The following is a 15,793-nucleotide window of genomic DNA, read 5'->3' on the forward strand; positions in this document are numbered from 1 at the left end:
ATTCAATGCCTATCTTAGGGTCTCTAGCCTAAGTATTTTCTACCACATTACATATTAGATACGGGAAACCGAAACCATACCTTAGCCGATTTCCCAAGCTCAACCGGAGCACTTCCAAACCACTTATCTACAAGCTCTCAAGGCCTCAACACCTCCAAGAACAGATTTTTCACCACCAAATCCCTTTTTCAAGCTTTTCAAAATCACCACTCAAGCTCCAATATTCACATATACACAACCTAAGCCACAATCATCATACCCGTACACAACATCTCAATACCCAAACATTATAGAACAACAAAATTACACTAGGGTTGAGAATCTTACCACACCCAAGGTCCAAGGAGACAAGATTAACCTTCTCATTCAAGAGAGTTGGGTCCTATAACATCAAAGAGCCCAAAATCTCAACATTTTTGCTCATAAAACTCGAAAACAAGGCTGAAATTTCGAAGAGCAAAGCGTGGCTTACCTCAAGATTAATTGTATGGGTTTTGTAGAGCTCTCCGCGGTGAACGCGTGGCCACAAACGGAGCGGCAATCGGAGCTCTAGATCAAAAATTATGGTGGTTTGAAGATCAACCAAGGGAGAGAACTTGAGAGAGTGTTCTTCCTCCCTTTCTCTCTAATTTCAGCGTGAATATGAGTGTTGTGAGGAGAGAGAATACTGAAAACTAGGGTTTTGGTTTAGTTTAGTTGGGCCAAGGGCCCACTTTGGGTCCGGTTGGCCCGGTTTGGCCCGTTCGGTCCAATCTTGGTCCGATTTCTATAAAATTGGTACCGAAATTCTTGTCTCAGTCTCCTCTATCATATTTAGCCACAAAAATCACATTTTGGGCTTTCTAGAATAAATTCTCATTTATGGGTTAATTAGCCGTTAATTAACTAGGTTTTACAAGCATCAATTACACGCGAATTTACTTGAAATACACCGAAAGTTTCTATTTATACAAACTCAGTTCTTAGAGACAAACCTAGTTCAAGAATAATATAAAACAATTATCACCGACTAGAATGAGACCCGTGCGATGCGCGAGACGGTAAGTTAATGATAGTATATAATAAATATTAAAAATTGTTATGTTTTGTAGAAATAAATTAAATATGTGGAAATTGAAGTTAAATTTAAAAGGTATTTTATTTTAAATAATTTGTAGTGCAAAAGATTTGGATATTGGAGTTATACAAAGTGACATTTTTATTTGGTGGTTTGATTTTTGCATTTGTTTTAGTTGATGGACTTAGTCATCTTATGTGGCACTCGTCCTCCTTTTTTTGTTGGTTGTTAGAGTTGCTGCTTTCTTCTTTTTGTCGTAGGTTCTTGTGAAGACATGTTCTTTATGAATTGTTGAGTTTGATGCATTTTCTATTGTGTTATTTGGTTCCATCTTTGTATGTATGTTCTTCTTCCGAAGATGTGTCTTGAATTTGTATGGTTTTCTTTCTCTTTAATCTCTTGATGGGGTGGTGCTTCAATGTCATTATTTTTCTTAAATGTCATTAGATTTGAAGCAGTTGTGCCCAATAAGTTTTTTGCGTCGCCATCAAATAGTACAAAAGTTGTTGTAACACTTTGATCTGAAACCTTTAATTGAATTCTGAACCTAAAATAAGTATTGGGTTAGCAACTAATAATTTGATAGATGAGATTATGAAAAGTATATAGAGTTATCTTATTGTTGAATATTGTGGTGTTTGATTACATGTGCCACAAATGTAGTTGTTTCTTTTTTTATATGCTTTCTTCTGACACTTTTTACATTTAACATAGTTTCATCCTAATTGTCATCAATTTCGTTTACAGTTGCTAAAATTGTGAAGATATTTTCCTATTCCAATATTCAATTTATGTTATCATTAGGTATATGGTATTTGAGTAAGTATGAATGTATGATGCATGTTGTGATTTTTTTTTGTTATACCTGGTCATCAGATTCTCATTGCATGGCCATTAGATTTTGGATAGTTATTCAATTTCTAATTGTTATGCTCTGAAAGAATGATGCTCTATTGAGTAAGTTTGAAATGTGTAGTTCGGAAATAAATTTTTTGTGCTAAATTTGATGTTATGTGAAGAAATAGTGATAAGAGACTTATATATGTAGTTTAAATGGAATGGAATTTAAATACTTATGACATTTGTAATATGGATATGTATTACCTTGGTGAGTTATTTATAAAAATTAATAAATTAATTGTTACAGTTATAAATTTATTGTATTGTTTATAACGGTAAGATATAATAAATATAGGAATATGAATTCAATGTATTTGTAGGTTACAAATTTATTGGATTCTATTTTTTAGTTTTTTATTTGTATATTTTATTTTTTTGTTGATTTGGAAATAATAGTTGATTTGGCGAGAATTGAGTGGTTGATTCTAAAGTTGTGCCAAGTAAGTAATATTGCTGACATGGCATTAGTAGGAGGAAAGAAATGTCTCAAAAGTAATGTGGTGCATGCTTATGTATCTACTTTAATATATTAAGAATAGATTGAACAGTATGATGAGAACAGTAATATGTATTTTAAACCAAGAACACATAATGAATCTACTTAATAAATAGAAATATGATTATCTAGTGTTTCGCGATCAAAATGAGAAAGAGAAAAATGAAAAAATTGGATGATTAGTGAAACCATACCTTGAATAATCTTTCGTTTTTTGATGTAGATTTTGAAATTCTCTTGTAGATTTTCTTGAGTTTTTGCTACGATTTTAACAGTTTCTTGAGAGATTTCGAGCGTCGTTTGAATCTTCAGGGTTGGTGTTTTGATCGAGGAAGAAGAGGAAGCGTCTTTCATAATCTGAGCGCGATATTGAAACAGTTGAGTGAGTGCGTGTTTACATGCTCGTTAATATGAGGGTTGTTTTTGTTGGACTTGGACCAACTTGAATAAACTTATAAGTCAAAAAGACTTGTATGTGTAACAGTTCTCAAGCATCATGTATTTGTTTCTTCGTAACAATATGTTGGCAAATGAGTTGTTTGTCATTGCTTTTATCTCTTAAGATATTGGAAACTAAGAACTCTGTTGGTTCATACTTGTAACTTTGAATGCTTAATTAATTTATAGGGAGTGTATTGCATCTTTTAAGATATTCCAAGGATTTCATAGCGGAATTGATCTTTTCGTGCAGCTGGTTCTGATGTTGTCAGCATGAAATGCAAGCCTGATCGTGTTGATGGTGGCTACGTACTTAATGGAAACAAGATGTGGTGTACTAATGGTCCAGTCGCTCAAACATTGGTATGTGTCTTCAATCGTTTTTGCATTTTCCCATCATTTTTGTATTGACTTTGCGCTTGTTTAATTTGCCTTTATAAACGTAAAAGGGCAATGTTTCCTCAAATTGTCAATGAAAATGCTAATTATAGCACATTTGATTAATAGTGTACACAGATGCTGAGAATGTATAGCGCATTTGATATATTGAACTGAATCAGGTTGTCTATGCAAAGACAGACATAACAGCTGGGTCAAAAGGAATCACTACATTCATCATCGATAAGGGAATGCCAGGGTACTTATAGTGAACCTAGTCAAATTTAAAGTGTACTAAAGTGTCTGCATTTCAAGCTTACAGATCAGTTATTTCTTGAAAATAAATATTAAAGCAGTAATTTTATCAAATATAAAAGGCTGGTTACTGGCTTCTTGTCGCAACTTCGTTGCTTTCTTTGTGTTATTATGCTTATAATTAGCCTTCAAAATTTGTAGGCAAAACAATGTTTGGGAGGAAATGGATATATGAATGAGTATCCAACTGGTCGTCTTCTGAGAGATACCTAACTATATGAGATTGGTGCAGGAACTAGTGAGATCAGAAGAATGATTATTGGACGTGAACTCTTCAAGGAGCAGTAGTGAAATGTTCATTATGTAACAGTAAATGTTCATTCATCAAAGGGGAATAAAATCAGTAATGAGAATCCATTATTAATAAAGGAAAGCTATTTTTACCAAAAATGTTTCATTTGTTATTTGTAGTTAATTTCTGAAGCTGAAAAATTATCACACCACCAAACACATTCATAACAATACCAAGTAAATATATTGCACAACACGGAACCATGGCATGAAATTTAGAAATGATCACCATAATTTCATAAAGTATGTAACTCAAGCAGTTACAGGTTAGACAATGCTAATAGTATAGTTCAGATTTTTCTGTGCTTAGGAAGAGTTCATAAGATAAATTATCATAACACAAATAGCATCAAAGTGCATGCAGTTAATAAGATAGAAACAAGGCTAACATAACATAACATGATGGATCTCAATTACAGCCCTGAAACTTTAGACTTTAAGAACTGTAGGAGAATAATAATTTGGTTGACCCACTGAGGAGGACTTTGAAGGCTCCATAATCATTGGTGCCTCTTCCAAACTGCTATTAGTTTCATCGTTGATTATCCCAATTGTCATCTTCTCCACTTCTTCTTGGGAATATATATGGATCTTGCACACCACATTGCAAAACTATCAACTTTTCAAAATCATCAATATTAATTGTATCTGCCTATGCCATATCTACCGTTACATCCACCATATCATCACTTTCATCGGAACTACACTCATACTCAAAATATAAATCCTTAATGTGATCACTATCCTTATACGACTCTTTGTCATCATCATCCATGACTGATCTAAAAATTTAACATGATACTGTGAACTACTAAATAAATGCTAGAAGAATGAAATAATCAAAATGAATTCAGTTTTTTATGACTAAATAATTAGTCAATCAAATTCTATGAAAGCTAAGAGTTATTAGTGCATAAGAATGTTATTATTTTGGCAACCAAGAGTTACAGGGAAAGAATTATCTGACTTATTAGCTTTCTACATTCTTTTTTTTGAAAACATGAATACAACACATTCAGATAAAAATGATCTTATTAGCTAGGAGCATCATCTTTACAAGCATAACAACGTGAAGATATATATGCTGAATAAAGATCTAGTATATCAGAATATACATGAATGTGTAATCTTAATGTACATTATACTAACCTGCTGATAAGAAAGAGAGTGTATTACTACCACACTTAAATGAAATAATCAGGAATAATAAAGTATAAATCTTGCACTTGAGATAAACATTAAAAAGGGAAAAAGTTAGCACATAATTAAGCAATAAATTGACTTGAACCAATTCAAAATGTCAGCTAAATCACAAGCATCAATTAATTACTAAGTACTTTAATTTGAGAATTTCATAGAAATTGACCTCAGCTCAATCACCCAATTCTGCATACATATGCTTATGAAGAAGCTATCCACACACTACTGCACATATTTCGGCCAAAATGGGAACTTGTAATTTCTTAGCTTCTTCTTAGTTATTAAAAAGTTCCATTTAATTTGCTTCTCCATTTTTTTAATACAAAGGACATTGAAAATTTTACTTTTTTCATATACACAAATTTAGTCCTTAACAAAATGCTTATTCTAAACGAATTCGTAGAGACAGAGAATATGTGCAAAACTCTTTAACACATCCATTTATACTTTGCTTTATTCAATCATCCAAATTTTTTGGTACTGTAGTCTGCATATATAGTACCAACTTTTTATATATCTGTTTCATTATTATTTTATTATAATGATTTCCTTAATTACAAATATATATATCGTTACAACTTGCAGGATATGGAGCTGCTGCTTCTCAGGTTTGGCAAGAAAGCTGAGTGGAACTTTCTTGATCAAAAAGATAGAAAGCAATAAACTATAGAAAAAAAGGAATTAAGTTTTATGATTTGTCATTGATCATAAAAGAAGAAATCAGAATCATAGCTTTCTCTCTACAATGAGTTACACTATACATTACTCTTCCTTAACCAGCTGTTGCAATTTACAAATAGACTAATTCAGTTATTCTAACTACCTAACTATCACTCCTTTCCTTTTTTTTGTTAACAATGAAACAATAAAGTAATTAAAAATTGCATAATCAAGCAAGAAAGTGATTCAGATTGCAGAACTTGGAAAATCAAGATTAATCGAAGCTATCTTTTGAAAGACAGCTACAAACTAAAAAGTAAACTCTCTATAGATTAACTAAACATTCAAAGTTACAAGTAAGAACCAACAGAATTCTTAGTTTCCAGATCTTAAGAGATAAAGTAATGACAAACAAGTTATGCTAACAATCTTATATGCATCATCATTCTAAGTACATTTCTAAAAAAGTTGAACAAATCTAGTTCAAAAGGTCTCTAACTTTATATATGACATCAACCTTTTTTTTTTAACTTCATAAATCATAAACAAAAAAGATAAATCAACTGACTATTATTACATATTTAAATATTTAGAACTAGCTTTTAAGTCCTTTAAACTTCCAACATTGATGAGTATTACCACCATTCTCATTGTAGACGCATACAACTACTACTCATCTCTAATTATTGTCTGTTTTTTCTATGTGCACTTCGCTATTCCTCAACTTTTGCCTAAAATCCATACAGTGAATTGTTGTTGTAACTTTCTTACAACACTGTAAACAAAAACTCAAATGAGATATCCAGATTTAAGGCAACTGAGAGGAGAACCTAGAAAACAGGAACACCAGGAAAGCTATTGGCAGCAGAGCCAGATTTCTCCCTCACCTATGTAATGCACAAAGCATAAATCATTACTTCATAACTTGAACCACAAGTAACAGCCCAAACAGGGCTATTAAAAAGTTATATCAACGTAAGGAAATTGAACATCAATACATAATACTGAGAACAAAATAGAACTCACTCGCAGGTTATTCTTTACTTGAGATTGCTCAGGTATCAATCTAAATGCCATGCCATTCACCTTCAGCTGAAAAACCTGTCAGAAACAGTAATTTTAAGTTTAAGATAAATACCAGAATGGATGAAATTGAAATTCAACGACAGGAACGAGAATGCAATGAAAAAATTAGGGAACCTTGTTGAGCGCAACGGGAACAACTTTGGAGCCGCCACGCATACGAGGGTCGACTGTGAAAACTTTGCGGAGCTGGGCTTGGGCGTCATCTTCCTTAGAGCAGAAGAGGCCAAGACTCTTGCCGGTGAAGGCTCCGGCAACCAGCAAGAACTCCTCCGACGGGTAGCAGAGCACATACACGGGGACATCCTCGATTTTCTCTTATCCTATATTAATTCAGAAAATTTGAAAGGTGTCGTGGAGAAACTCGAAGAGAGCTTCTTCTTTTTTGCCAGAGAGAGGAGAAGAAGAACATTGAACCTAAAGAACATAAATAACTTTTCTTATTTTTTTTTTTAAGATGTATTTTTGTTTTGTTTTTCAAATTGTTTAAAATTTAAAAATATAAAACTAGGATTAGTTGAATTTTAAATTTTGACCAAATTAAGAGTAGTTTTTATCCAACATAAAAAGAAAAAAGATATTTAAATTTTTTTGTAAAACTAAATAAAAAAATATTTTTTATTTTTATTAAATTATAAAGATGTTTTAATAAAATAATGATATGATATATATTTTAAAAAAAATTACTTACATAATAATCTATGTATCGTATTTAATTTGTCTCCGTTTTTGTTACACCGGTACACCTATATTTTTTCCACAGAAAGTAGATGGCTCATAATCCTCTAGTTGAGCGCATAAATATAGAAAGTTCTTTATATTAATGAATGGCTAAAACCAAAAGTTATGATGTTATTCAAGAATCAAAATCCAGTAATAAGAGTTATGTTACCTCAATTGGTTTATCAAGGCTATTCAAAAAATATTTTTTTATTTATAAATCATGCATAATAGATCAAGCTGCATATCAATTTATGTACAAAAAATAAGCAAAATGCACTTCCAGTGTACAACATATAATTAAGAAAAGATAAGCTACTGTACATATCAAAATTAAAATAAAGTAATTTGAATTGACAGGAATATGATTGGTACACTAAAGAATGAATGGTATGATCTGTTAGTATTAAAGAAAAAAAATGGAAAAGTGACAAACTGAGACTGGACAACCTTTTAGACTACTATACATGTCGTATTATGACTTTTCTTTCATCCTTCTTCTAAAAGAAGTGGTGTTACAATGATATCATATGTTTTCTGGTGAGGGACTACTCCCTTTAGAATCATGTAGTCATGCAATGCAATCAACTCATCAGGACTACATTTCTTGAAGTGAGTAACAAGTGTAGTGTATGTTACAAAATCAGGACAAATACCCTGGACAATCATCATCTTCATCAATTCTTTTGCTTCCTCCTCGCAACCACACTTGCAGAGAAGGTTTATCAGTGTATTATATGTTACTCTATTCGCAGAAATTCCCAAGCTCTTCATTTCCATCGTCAAATTGAACACTTTATCAATCTGTCCAGCAGTGCAATATCCACTAATCAAGGTATTAAAGGTCGTTGCATCAAATAATCTTCTCTTTCGTAATTCATCAACTATGTATTCTGCAGCATCTGTTGAGGCCATTTTACACAGACCATTAATGACAGAATTGTATATTGTCAAGTTGGGCTTCTCATCCATATTTATCATCCAATCAAAAACTTGGAGAGCATCGTTAGTGTTACCTAGTTTACAGTATCCATCAATCATAGTTCCGTATGTATAAACATCAAAAGCAAGGCCACGGGTAATCATGTTGCCCAATAGTTGCTTAGCTACTGCCATGTTTTTCCTTTTGCATATATAGTTAAGAAGTATGTTGTGAGAAAAAGAATCATGTATTAGGTTTTGTTCTAAAATCTGGCTATGAAGCTTAAGAGCTTCAGTCAGATTTCCATTTCTGCAAAGGCCTTTGGTAAGGATTGCATATGAGTACTGATCAGGCCATATATGCTTATCAATCATGTCAGATAGCAGCAAAGAAGCTTCCTCAATCCCTCCTTCACGATAAAGCCAGTATAAAATCGAATTGTAAACAACATTATTAGGGACCAATCCCCTTTCCACCATTACATCACAGAGCCTCAGTGCCTCCTCCAGACTTCCCCACCTAGCATACCCATCTATCAAAGTAGCATATGCCCGAACACTCGGCTTTTTACCTGCCTTGGCCATTTTATGAAGCATTTCTTCTGCAAGTAATAATTTCCCAGTCTTGCAGAACCCGTTGATTATGCAGTTGTAAGTAATAGAATTGGGCCAAACAAAATCCCCTGACATCATAGTCATCCTTTTAAAAAGTTTCAAGGAAAGACCCAAGTTGCCAATCCTGCAAGCCGCGTCTATGATTATGTTAAACGAGACTACATTGGGGAAAATTCCACCCTTCATCATCCTATATAACACTGAAATAGCTTCCACTAGTCGGTACTCCTTACACAGAGCATAGATAACCAAATTAAAAGTATTCACATTTTCTATGTAACCAAAAGAACCCATTCCTCTATACAAATTCCAAAACCTATCGATTTCATTCAATTGCAACAAGTGATTTAGGAAATTATTCCAAGCATGAATAGTAATGAAACAACCACGGCTCCTTAAATTATAGATGACATCATAAGCACCTTCAGTAGCCCCAACCTGAGTACAAGCCCTCACCAATGAATCAAAAGCCGCAATACTAGAGCAACATCTTTGATAACTCTCTATCAATACTTCCAACACCACCAATGGAGAAGTACCATCTTCAGTAATCAAGTTTCTCAGAAGAAACAGGGCCTCATGAAATCTTCTTGACTTCACTAGCACATGAACCAAAGTGCAACAGGAATCTAATGAGTGAGGGAACAACCCTCCAACCCAGTTATAAAAATCTAAAGCCAACTGTGGCGAGTTTTGGAACTCGCAAACAACTTGGCTCACCAAGGAGCTGGTGAGCTTAGGGGATAGTCGCTCCAACACACTCCATCTCTTATGCTTTAAGTTAACACAAATAGCTTTGAAAACAATATCTCCAGAACTTGGGTTTAAGAAACACTTACCAGCATGAAAAGCTCGAGCCAAAAGGTTACAACTTTTGGATGAAAAGCTCAAACATACCATCATCGAATAGCCAACCAAGTTCTACGCACACTGTACTAAAAAAAATACACCCTTTACCCCTTTACAGCGAAAATGCATCATGGATGAAACTAAGGAACATAAGAATATAAAATAGGAAAGAAGTAAAAGTTCAAATTTTAGCTGAGAAATTACCTTGAAAAGCTCCTTCTGCCACCAAAAAAGAGTGAGCTTTTCTTCTCTTAAGAACTGCCAAAGAAAGAGAGGAAGCAATTTTGTTATAGTGAACCATAACCTGAGAAACAATTTCAAAACATGGTTATTGAAAGTTGATTAGGGTCTAGAATTTATCCTTTTTATTGGGCCTTGAACAGTGAAGCCCATAACTCAAGCCTAATAAAAAAGACAGACTCTAGACTCTAGTCAACTGTCAACAACAACGTTCTGAAATTATTTCTCAGGTTATGGTTCACTACAACAAAATTGTTTGTTTTTTTCTTTGGCATGTCTTAAGAGAAAAAAGCTCACTCTTTTCTGGGAGGAGGAAGAGCTTCTCAAGATAATTCCTCAGATAAAAAAAAAAGCGAGATTTTCTTTCTTAAGAACTATGTGAAGTTACTGAAGTACAAACATTCAAACAATTTAGATTCTAGTATGTTAACAAGGCATAAATGTACAAACTTGGTAATCAAAGCAATAATCAATATGAACAAGTATCACCAAGTAATAAATACATCATTCTTAATTAATCACCTAAACATGAATCATTAATTCAAATCACATGGTAGCTACAATATGCAATTTAAAATCCAAATTAGTCATAGAGCCATATTATCGAACACTTGACGTGCAAAGACATAAACAACACAAAATAACACTAACAAACATTCTTTCAACATCAATTCACAAAATTCAGCATCAATGACACAAATCAGCAACATATTGTCAATCAATCCAAACAAATTGAAATTCAAACTCAAGGAGCATAATAGCATGATTAATTACCTATGAACCGAGACAAATCCTAATAAGATAATCCTGATTTAATCTAAATCAACCTTACAGCAGCAAATCATCTTAACCAAATCTACTTACTAACGAGAAATTAAAATACTACTATTCCTAAATTAACCAAAATAGAAAACAAATTTAAAGAGAATTGACTTAAGAACCTACTTGAAAACGGAGAAAGAAAATGCAGGGACAGGGGAGGCAGTGATGTTGCAGCGGCACTGCTAGTGGTAGCACCGGCAGCTCTGACGGATGGAAGTGGTTGCCGTCGGCTGGTTCTCGCTGGAAGAAGAAGCAATGCTGCTCTGTTCTGATTCTGCGAACTGTAGGTTCTGTGTTTTGGGAGAGAGACAGAGGGAGGTTGGGTTAGGGAGAGAAGACGAGAGAGAGGAAGAAAAGGGGAGAGAGAGGCGTGGCGGAGCTAGGGCTGCCGGCGGCAGAAACAGAGGAGGGAGTTTGAAAAAGAACGCTTCATTTGAAGTGGTTCACAGTGATGGGTGGCGTGTAAAAGAAATGAAAGAGGGGGGTTGATGTCGGCGAAGTGGTCAGAGGTGGTGGCCAGTGAGGGTGGTGCGGCGGTTCGATGATGATGGGTGATGGATATGGTGGTGAGGCCGAAGAACAGAGAAGAAGATGATGAAGAAAAAGGGCGAGGAAGAAGAAGGAGGCAGCCGGCGGTGGTTCTGTGGTGGCCAGCAGACAGAGGGAGAAGAAGATGGAAAATGGTGATGGTGTGTGGAGGAGGAAGGTGGCTGCGCTCTGGGAAGAATAGGAAGAATATCAAATGTTAAAAGAAATATCTGACAAGAATAGGAAGAATATCAAATGAATTATCATAAATCCAACTGAAAAATAAACATAGTACTCGGATAAATAATTTGATAACATTATTAATAACAAAGTTGGTAGTGGACTAGTGCTAGAAAGGTTTCACCAAATGAAGGTGCATACAGGCTTTAAGAGACAACAGACTTGGGTTTGTACAGTAGCATTTTGGATGAGTTGCTTTAAAGACCATTTCGTAAAACTAAGCTTTGAATAGGTACAATACAGGCTTCACCAAATGCTCATAACACACAGAAAGACAGTTTCTCAAGATATATAAATAAGTGCTCATCCTCTGAAAATAATCATCTGAATCGGTATAAGGCAGGAAAAAATGACCATAAGTCTCTTTACCCAAGTCAAAATAAACAACCATATGTGAACTCAACAATCAGCATTCAGTATCAAACATTACAAAACATTAACCAATAATCATACTAAACCTGCAACTAGCAATTACAAAACAGCAACAAACATTAGTACATTATAAAACATTCCAAAACAGTGATGACACTAAACCTGCATAGTAAATAATCTCAAAGACAATGATCACCAATATCCAGCAAATAAACAATAAATACACAACAACAATTTAGCAAATAAACAAGAATAGGACCTAAATAGAAAATCCAACAAATTAAGTCGCAGCAAGCTAACAATTTGGCAAATTAAAACAACAGCAGCCCAACAATTTAGCAAATTATCAACTTAACAAGTTCAAGAACAGAAAACCACAACAAAAACAAAAACAAAAAAAAACTAAAAGTAACAGAAGAACAACAGAACAACAACACAAGAACAATTAGCAAATTAACAAGTGCACAATAATAGTTAAAATTTACCAGAAGAACAATAATGCAAGTGGAATAATCATGCTATTTGTGCAGCTAAAATTTCCTAATTACTATGATCCAATTATTAGAATTTCACATGCAATCAACTTACTAAGTTTCTAAAAGCTAGAAATTATAAAACCAACCAGAAATATGGTTAAAGCATTTCATCAAACATGGTGAGTGCTGTAAAATTAAGACGAAATAAGAGAATTCAAAGCTTAATTTCAATGTGATAGAGAAGAGAACATAACTATTGTAAGTTTGTAACTTCAATTCAGTCTATGAAAAAATCCAAACCACTACCAAATCAAATAATTACTTATTGTAATAGAAATCAGAAGTTGCAGAGTTTGAAGCAGAGAATTGGTGTTGTGTGAGTGTACTGTCTGGTGGCGGGTTTAGGGAACTCACGGCGGCGACAAAAGAGAGCAGTTCGACGGCTGGGTGGAGCGCGCGGGTTGGTCGCAGAGTTTGAAGCAGAGCAACGTGGCTTCCAAATGAACGCGAACCCGAACGGTGAACAGCGATTAACGCGAACGGTGAACGCCAAGCGAACGTGAACGGCGAAGAACGCGAACAAAGACGACAGATGAACGAAGACGCGAACGAGAACGGCAAACAAACAGCGACGGAAGCGCGGCTGAGCAGACAAAGACGACGGACGCCGAGCTCGAGGAAGCAGCCGCGATCGGTGACAGCGAACAGGGGTTGAAGACTTGGAGCACGAGGGAAGCTAGATGACGGATGGCGAACTTTGAGTGCGACGGACGGACGGCGGCATGCCACTCCTTGCCGCGGTGGTGTAGGCTTACAGTGCTAGGGTTTTGTGGTTGGGTTTGTGGGATTTCTCTGAATGAATGAAAGAAAGAAAGGGAGAAAGAAACGAAGGAGCTTCCTTTTTTGTGTAAACCGGCCGGGTTTCGGTTCGGTCCAACCGGCCGATTTTCTTCCGGTTCAACAGTTTTTATCCGGTTTTCTAGTTACCGGTTTACATTTTTGACCGGACTATTAATGTTACCGGTTCGCAGTTGAATCGGTCCGACCGACCAGTCCGGTCCGGATTTTAGAATATTGCATATAACTCATTTTTCGATACAAGTTCATATAAGTCTCTTTAATTTTAATTTACTTCACGTGTTACTGTCTAACTAACTTTTCAATTAACACACGAATATATGCTTTTTTCGAAAGAATTTCGTTTCCATTTTCAAATTTTTTCAGCATTTTCGATCTACATTCTCTTTCATTTCTGCGTTCTCTCATTTCTCTGCATTCTCTTTTTCGTTTTTTGCGATTTCCTTCGTTCTCTGTGTTTTTGAAATCAACCTCTAAAATCAATTTTGAATAGTCATCTCATTATTGAAGATATTGCATTACTCAAGTTCAGATTGTCAATTGAGCAAGAGTGAAGTGAATTATTGTTTTGAATCAATCCAGTGACTGAGGTGTAGTTCGATTCTAGTTAATATTTTCGTTATTTGTTTATGATTCTGCAGGTGAAATAATATTGTTTTTGTTTGTGAAAATTGATATTTATCATTGACGGTTTAAATGGAATGTAATGTAGGAGTTTTGCATTAAAGAAAATATTTTTGTGTATTTGCAGCGACAATATTCTCCACATACAAGTCTTTTTTCGATACAAGTTCATACAAGTCTCTTTAACCTAATTTCACCTCACGCGCCACTATCTAACCAACTTTTCAATCAACATGCGAATATATAACTGCTTTTTTTGAAAGGATTTCATTTCCGTTTTTGAATTTTTTCAACGTTTTCTATCTACGTTCTCTTCCATCTCTTCGACAGCAACTCTTGGACTTCAGTTCGGAAAGTGTAAGGTTGGCGTTGCAATTGCCTCAATTGCAAAGTGACCCGCACTCCTATACAAAAAGGGTCAACTCTAATCAGAGGTTGGAGCAAGTGCTCGCAGATATCTGTGTTTGGAGGGAGCCCAATGGAGGCTAGATGCACACGGCAAGCCCTACCAACTGAGTAGGCTTGACCTCAAGCCAGTGGCTAGAGGATGGTTGGAGCTTGTGCAACGCTCCATCATCCCTACCACTAACCGGTCTGAAGTGACCATTGACAGAGCAATAATGGTGCACTACATCATGCTCAGAAATAAAGTGGAGGTGCAAGAGGTAATCCCTTAAGAAATATATAAGGTAGCCACAAAAAGCCTCCACCAAAGCAAGGCTAGCCTTCCCACACCTCATCTATCGCCTGTGCAATTCGGTTGGGATCAACATTGTAGGTGACACCCTCATTGAGATTTGAGAAGGATAAGCCCATCACAAGGGCAAGGATGGAAAGTGTCAGAGAGCCAGCACAAAGACCCCAACAAGAGCCTTTGCAACTGCCTTAACCAGAAATTCCTGAGATGCCTCAAGGAATGTATTTTCCTCCCCATGACTATTGGGATCAACTGAATACCTCAATAGGAGAGCTAAGCTCAAATGTGGAGCAACTGAGGGTGGAACACACTGAGCACGCCACTACCCTCCTTGGAATGAGAGAAGATCAGAGAAGGATGATGGAAGAGCACCTGAGGCAAGGGCGTGATATAAAGGAGCTCAAACGCTCCACTGGATTCTCAAGGGGAAGCAGCAGTCATCGTCACTCTGGTTGTTGAGTCCCATTATCCCCCTCTCTGTTTTATTCTGTTTTCACTGTACTTTTAAGTTGTTGTCTGTTTTCTTTTCTAAGTTCATGATCACAAGTAGTCCTTTGTCTTTTTCTAGTTTTATGTCTTATTTTAGTTTGGTTATAAGATATCCATTATATCATCACCATGCTTAAAAGAAAATTTATTTGAAAAAGAAACAGGGAGATACATAAGTTTTAAGTACATCATGAGTTATTCCAATTATTTTGATGTGGTGGCCTTGCATTTACTTTCTGAATGTATGAAATTAACAGTGCATAATTGATATTGGAATTGAGAATATTAGCTCTTGAAAGAATAATGGATTTAGAAAAGTATTATTGACTCTCTGAAAAATAAAAAATATTGATTCTTGAAGCAAGAAAAAGCAACGAAAAAGAAAAAAAAAAGAATGCTCTTAAAAAAAAAGAGAAGAAAAAAAAATCAAAAGAGCAAGGATCCAATGATTTGAGAATCAATGGTTAGGAGGGCAAAAAATCAGCCTAAAAGGCTCAAATGAGTTGCTATCCTAACTAAATGCT

The 15,793-nt window shown here is 35.1% G+C and overlaps 1 protein-coding gene and 2 long non-coding RNA genes across 6 annotated transcripts; 1 reads left to right on the plus strand and 2 right to left on the minus strand.

The window, feature by feature from the left end:
* Positions 1 to 3,158: 3,158 nt before the first annotated feature.
* LOC110275023 (uncharacterized) lies at positions 3,159 to 3,974 on the plus strand. Its single transcript, XR_002367208.2, has 2 exons — positions 3,159 to 3,254; positions 3,452 to 3,974. It is a non-coding gene; the product is annotated as an uncharacterized LOC110275023 (long non-coding RNA).
* Positions 3,975 to 6,235: 2,261 nt separating this feature from the next.
* LOC107466156 (uncharacterized) lies at positions 6,236 to 7,215 on the minus strand. Its single transcript, XR_008002867.1, has 3 exons — positions 6,936 to 7,215; positions 6,762 to 6,836; positions 6,236 to 6,622 (listed from the first exon to the last, which is right to left on the minus strand). It is a non-coding gene; the product is annotated as an uncharacterized LOC107466156 (long non-coding RNA).
* A 684-nt stretch (positions 7,216 to 7,899) lies between these two features.
* Positions 7,900 to 13,446, minus strand: LOC107466149 (pentatricopeptide repeat-containing protein At1g11710, mitochondrial). Of its 4 annotated transcripts, none has more exons than XM_052254749.1 (3): positions 13,016 to 13,446; positions 10,128 to 10,181; positions 7,900 to 10,004 (listed from the first exon to the last, which is right to left on the minus strand). In XM_052254749.1, the coding sequence occupies exon 3, from the start codon at positions 9,975 to 9,977 to the stop codon at positions 8,028 to 8,030; it is 1,950 nt and encodes a 649-aa protein (XP_052110709.1). In that variant the 5' UTR covers positions 9,978 to 10,004; positions 10,128 to 10,181; positions 13,016 to 13,446; the 3' UTR covers positions 7,900 to 8,027. The 4 variants fall into 4 exon arrangements, with proteins under 4 accessions (XP_052110709.1, XP_052110706.1, XP_052110707.1 ...); XM_052254746.1 differs by adding an exon at positions 11,109 to 11,702 and having other exon boundaries at positions 7,900 to 10,181; XM_052254747.1 differs by lacking the exon at positions 10,128 to 10,181 and having other exon boundaries at positions 11,109 to 13,446.
* Between the last annotated feature and the right edge of the window lie 2,347 nt (positions 13,447 to 15,793).

This window comes from Arachis duranensis, chromosome 9, assembly GCF_000817695.3.
Source record: "Arachis duranensis cultivar V14167 chromosome 9, aradu.V14167.gnm2.J7QH, whole genome shotgun sequence".
NCBI lineage: Eukaryota > Viridiplantae > Streptophyta > Magnoliopsida > Fabales > Fabaceae > Arachis > Arachis duranensis.

What these genes read in the sequence shown, in the direction of transcription:
- LOC107466149 (XM_052254749.1), bottom strand. Translation starts at nt 9,977, where the DNA reads ATGATGGTATGTTTGAGCTTTTCATCCAAAAGTTGTAACCTTTTGGCT.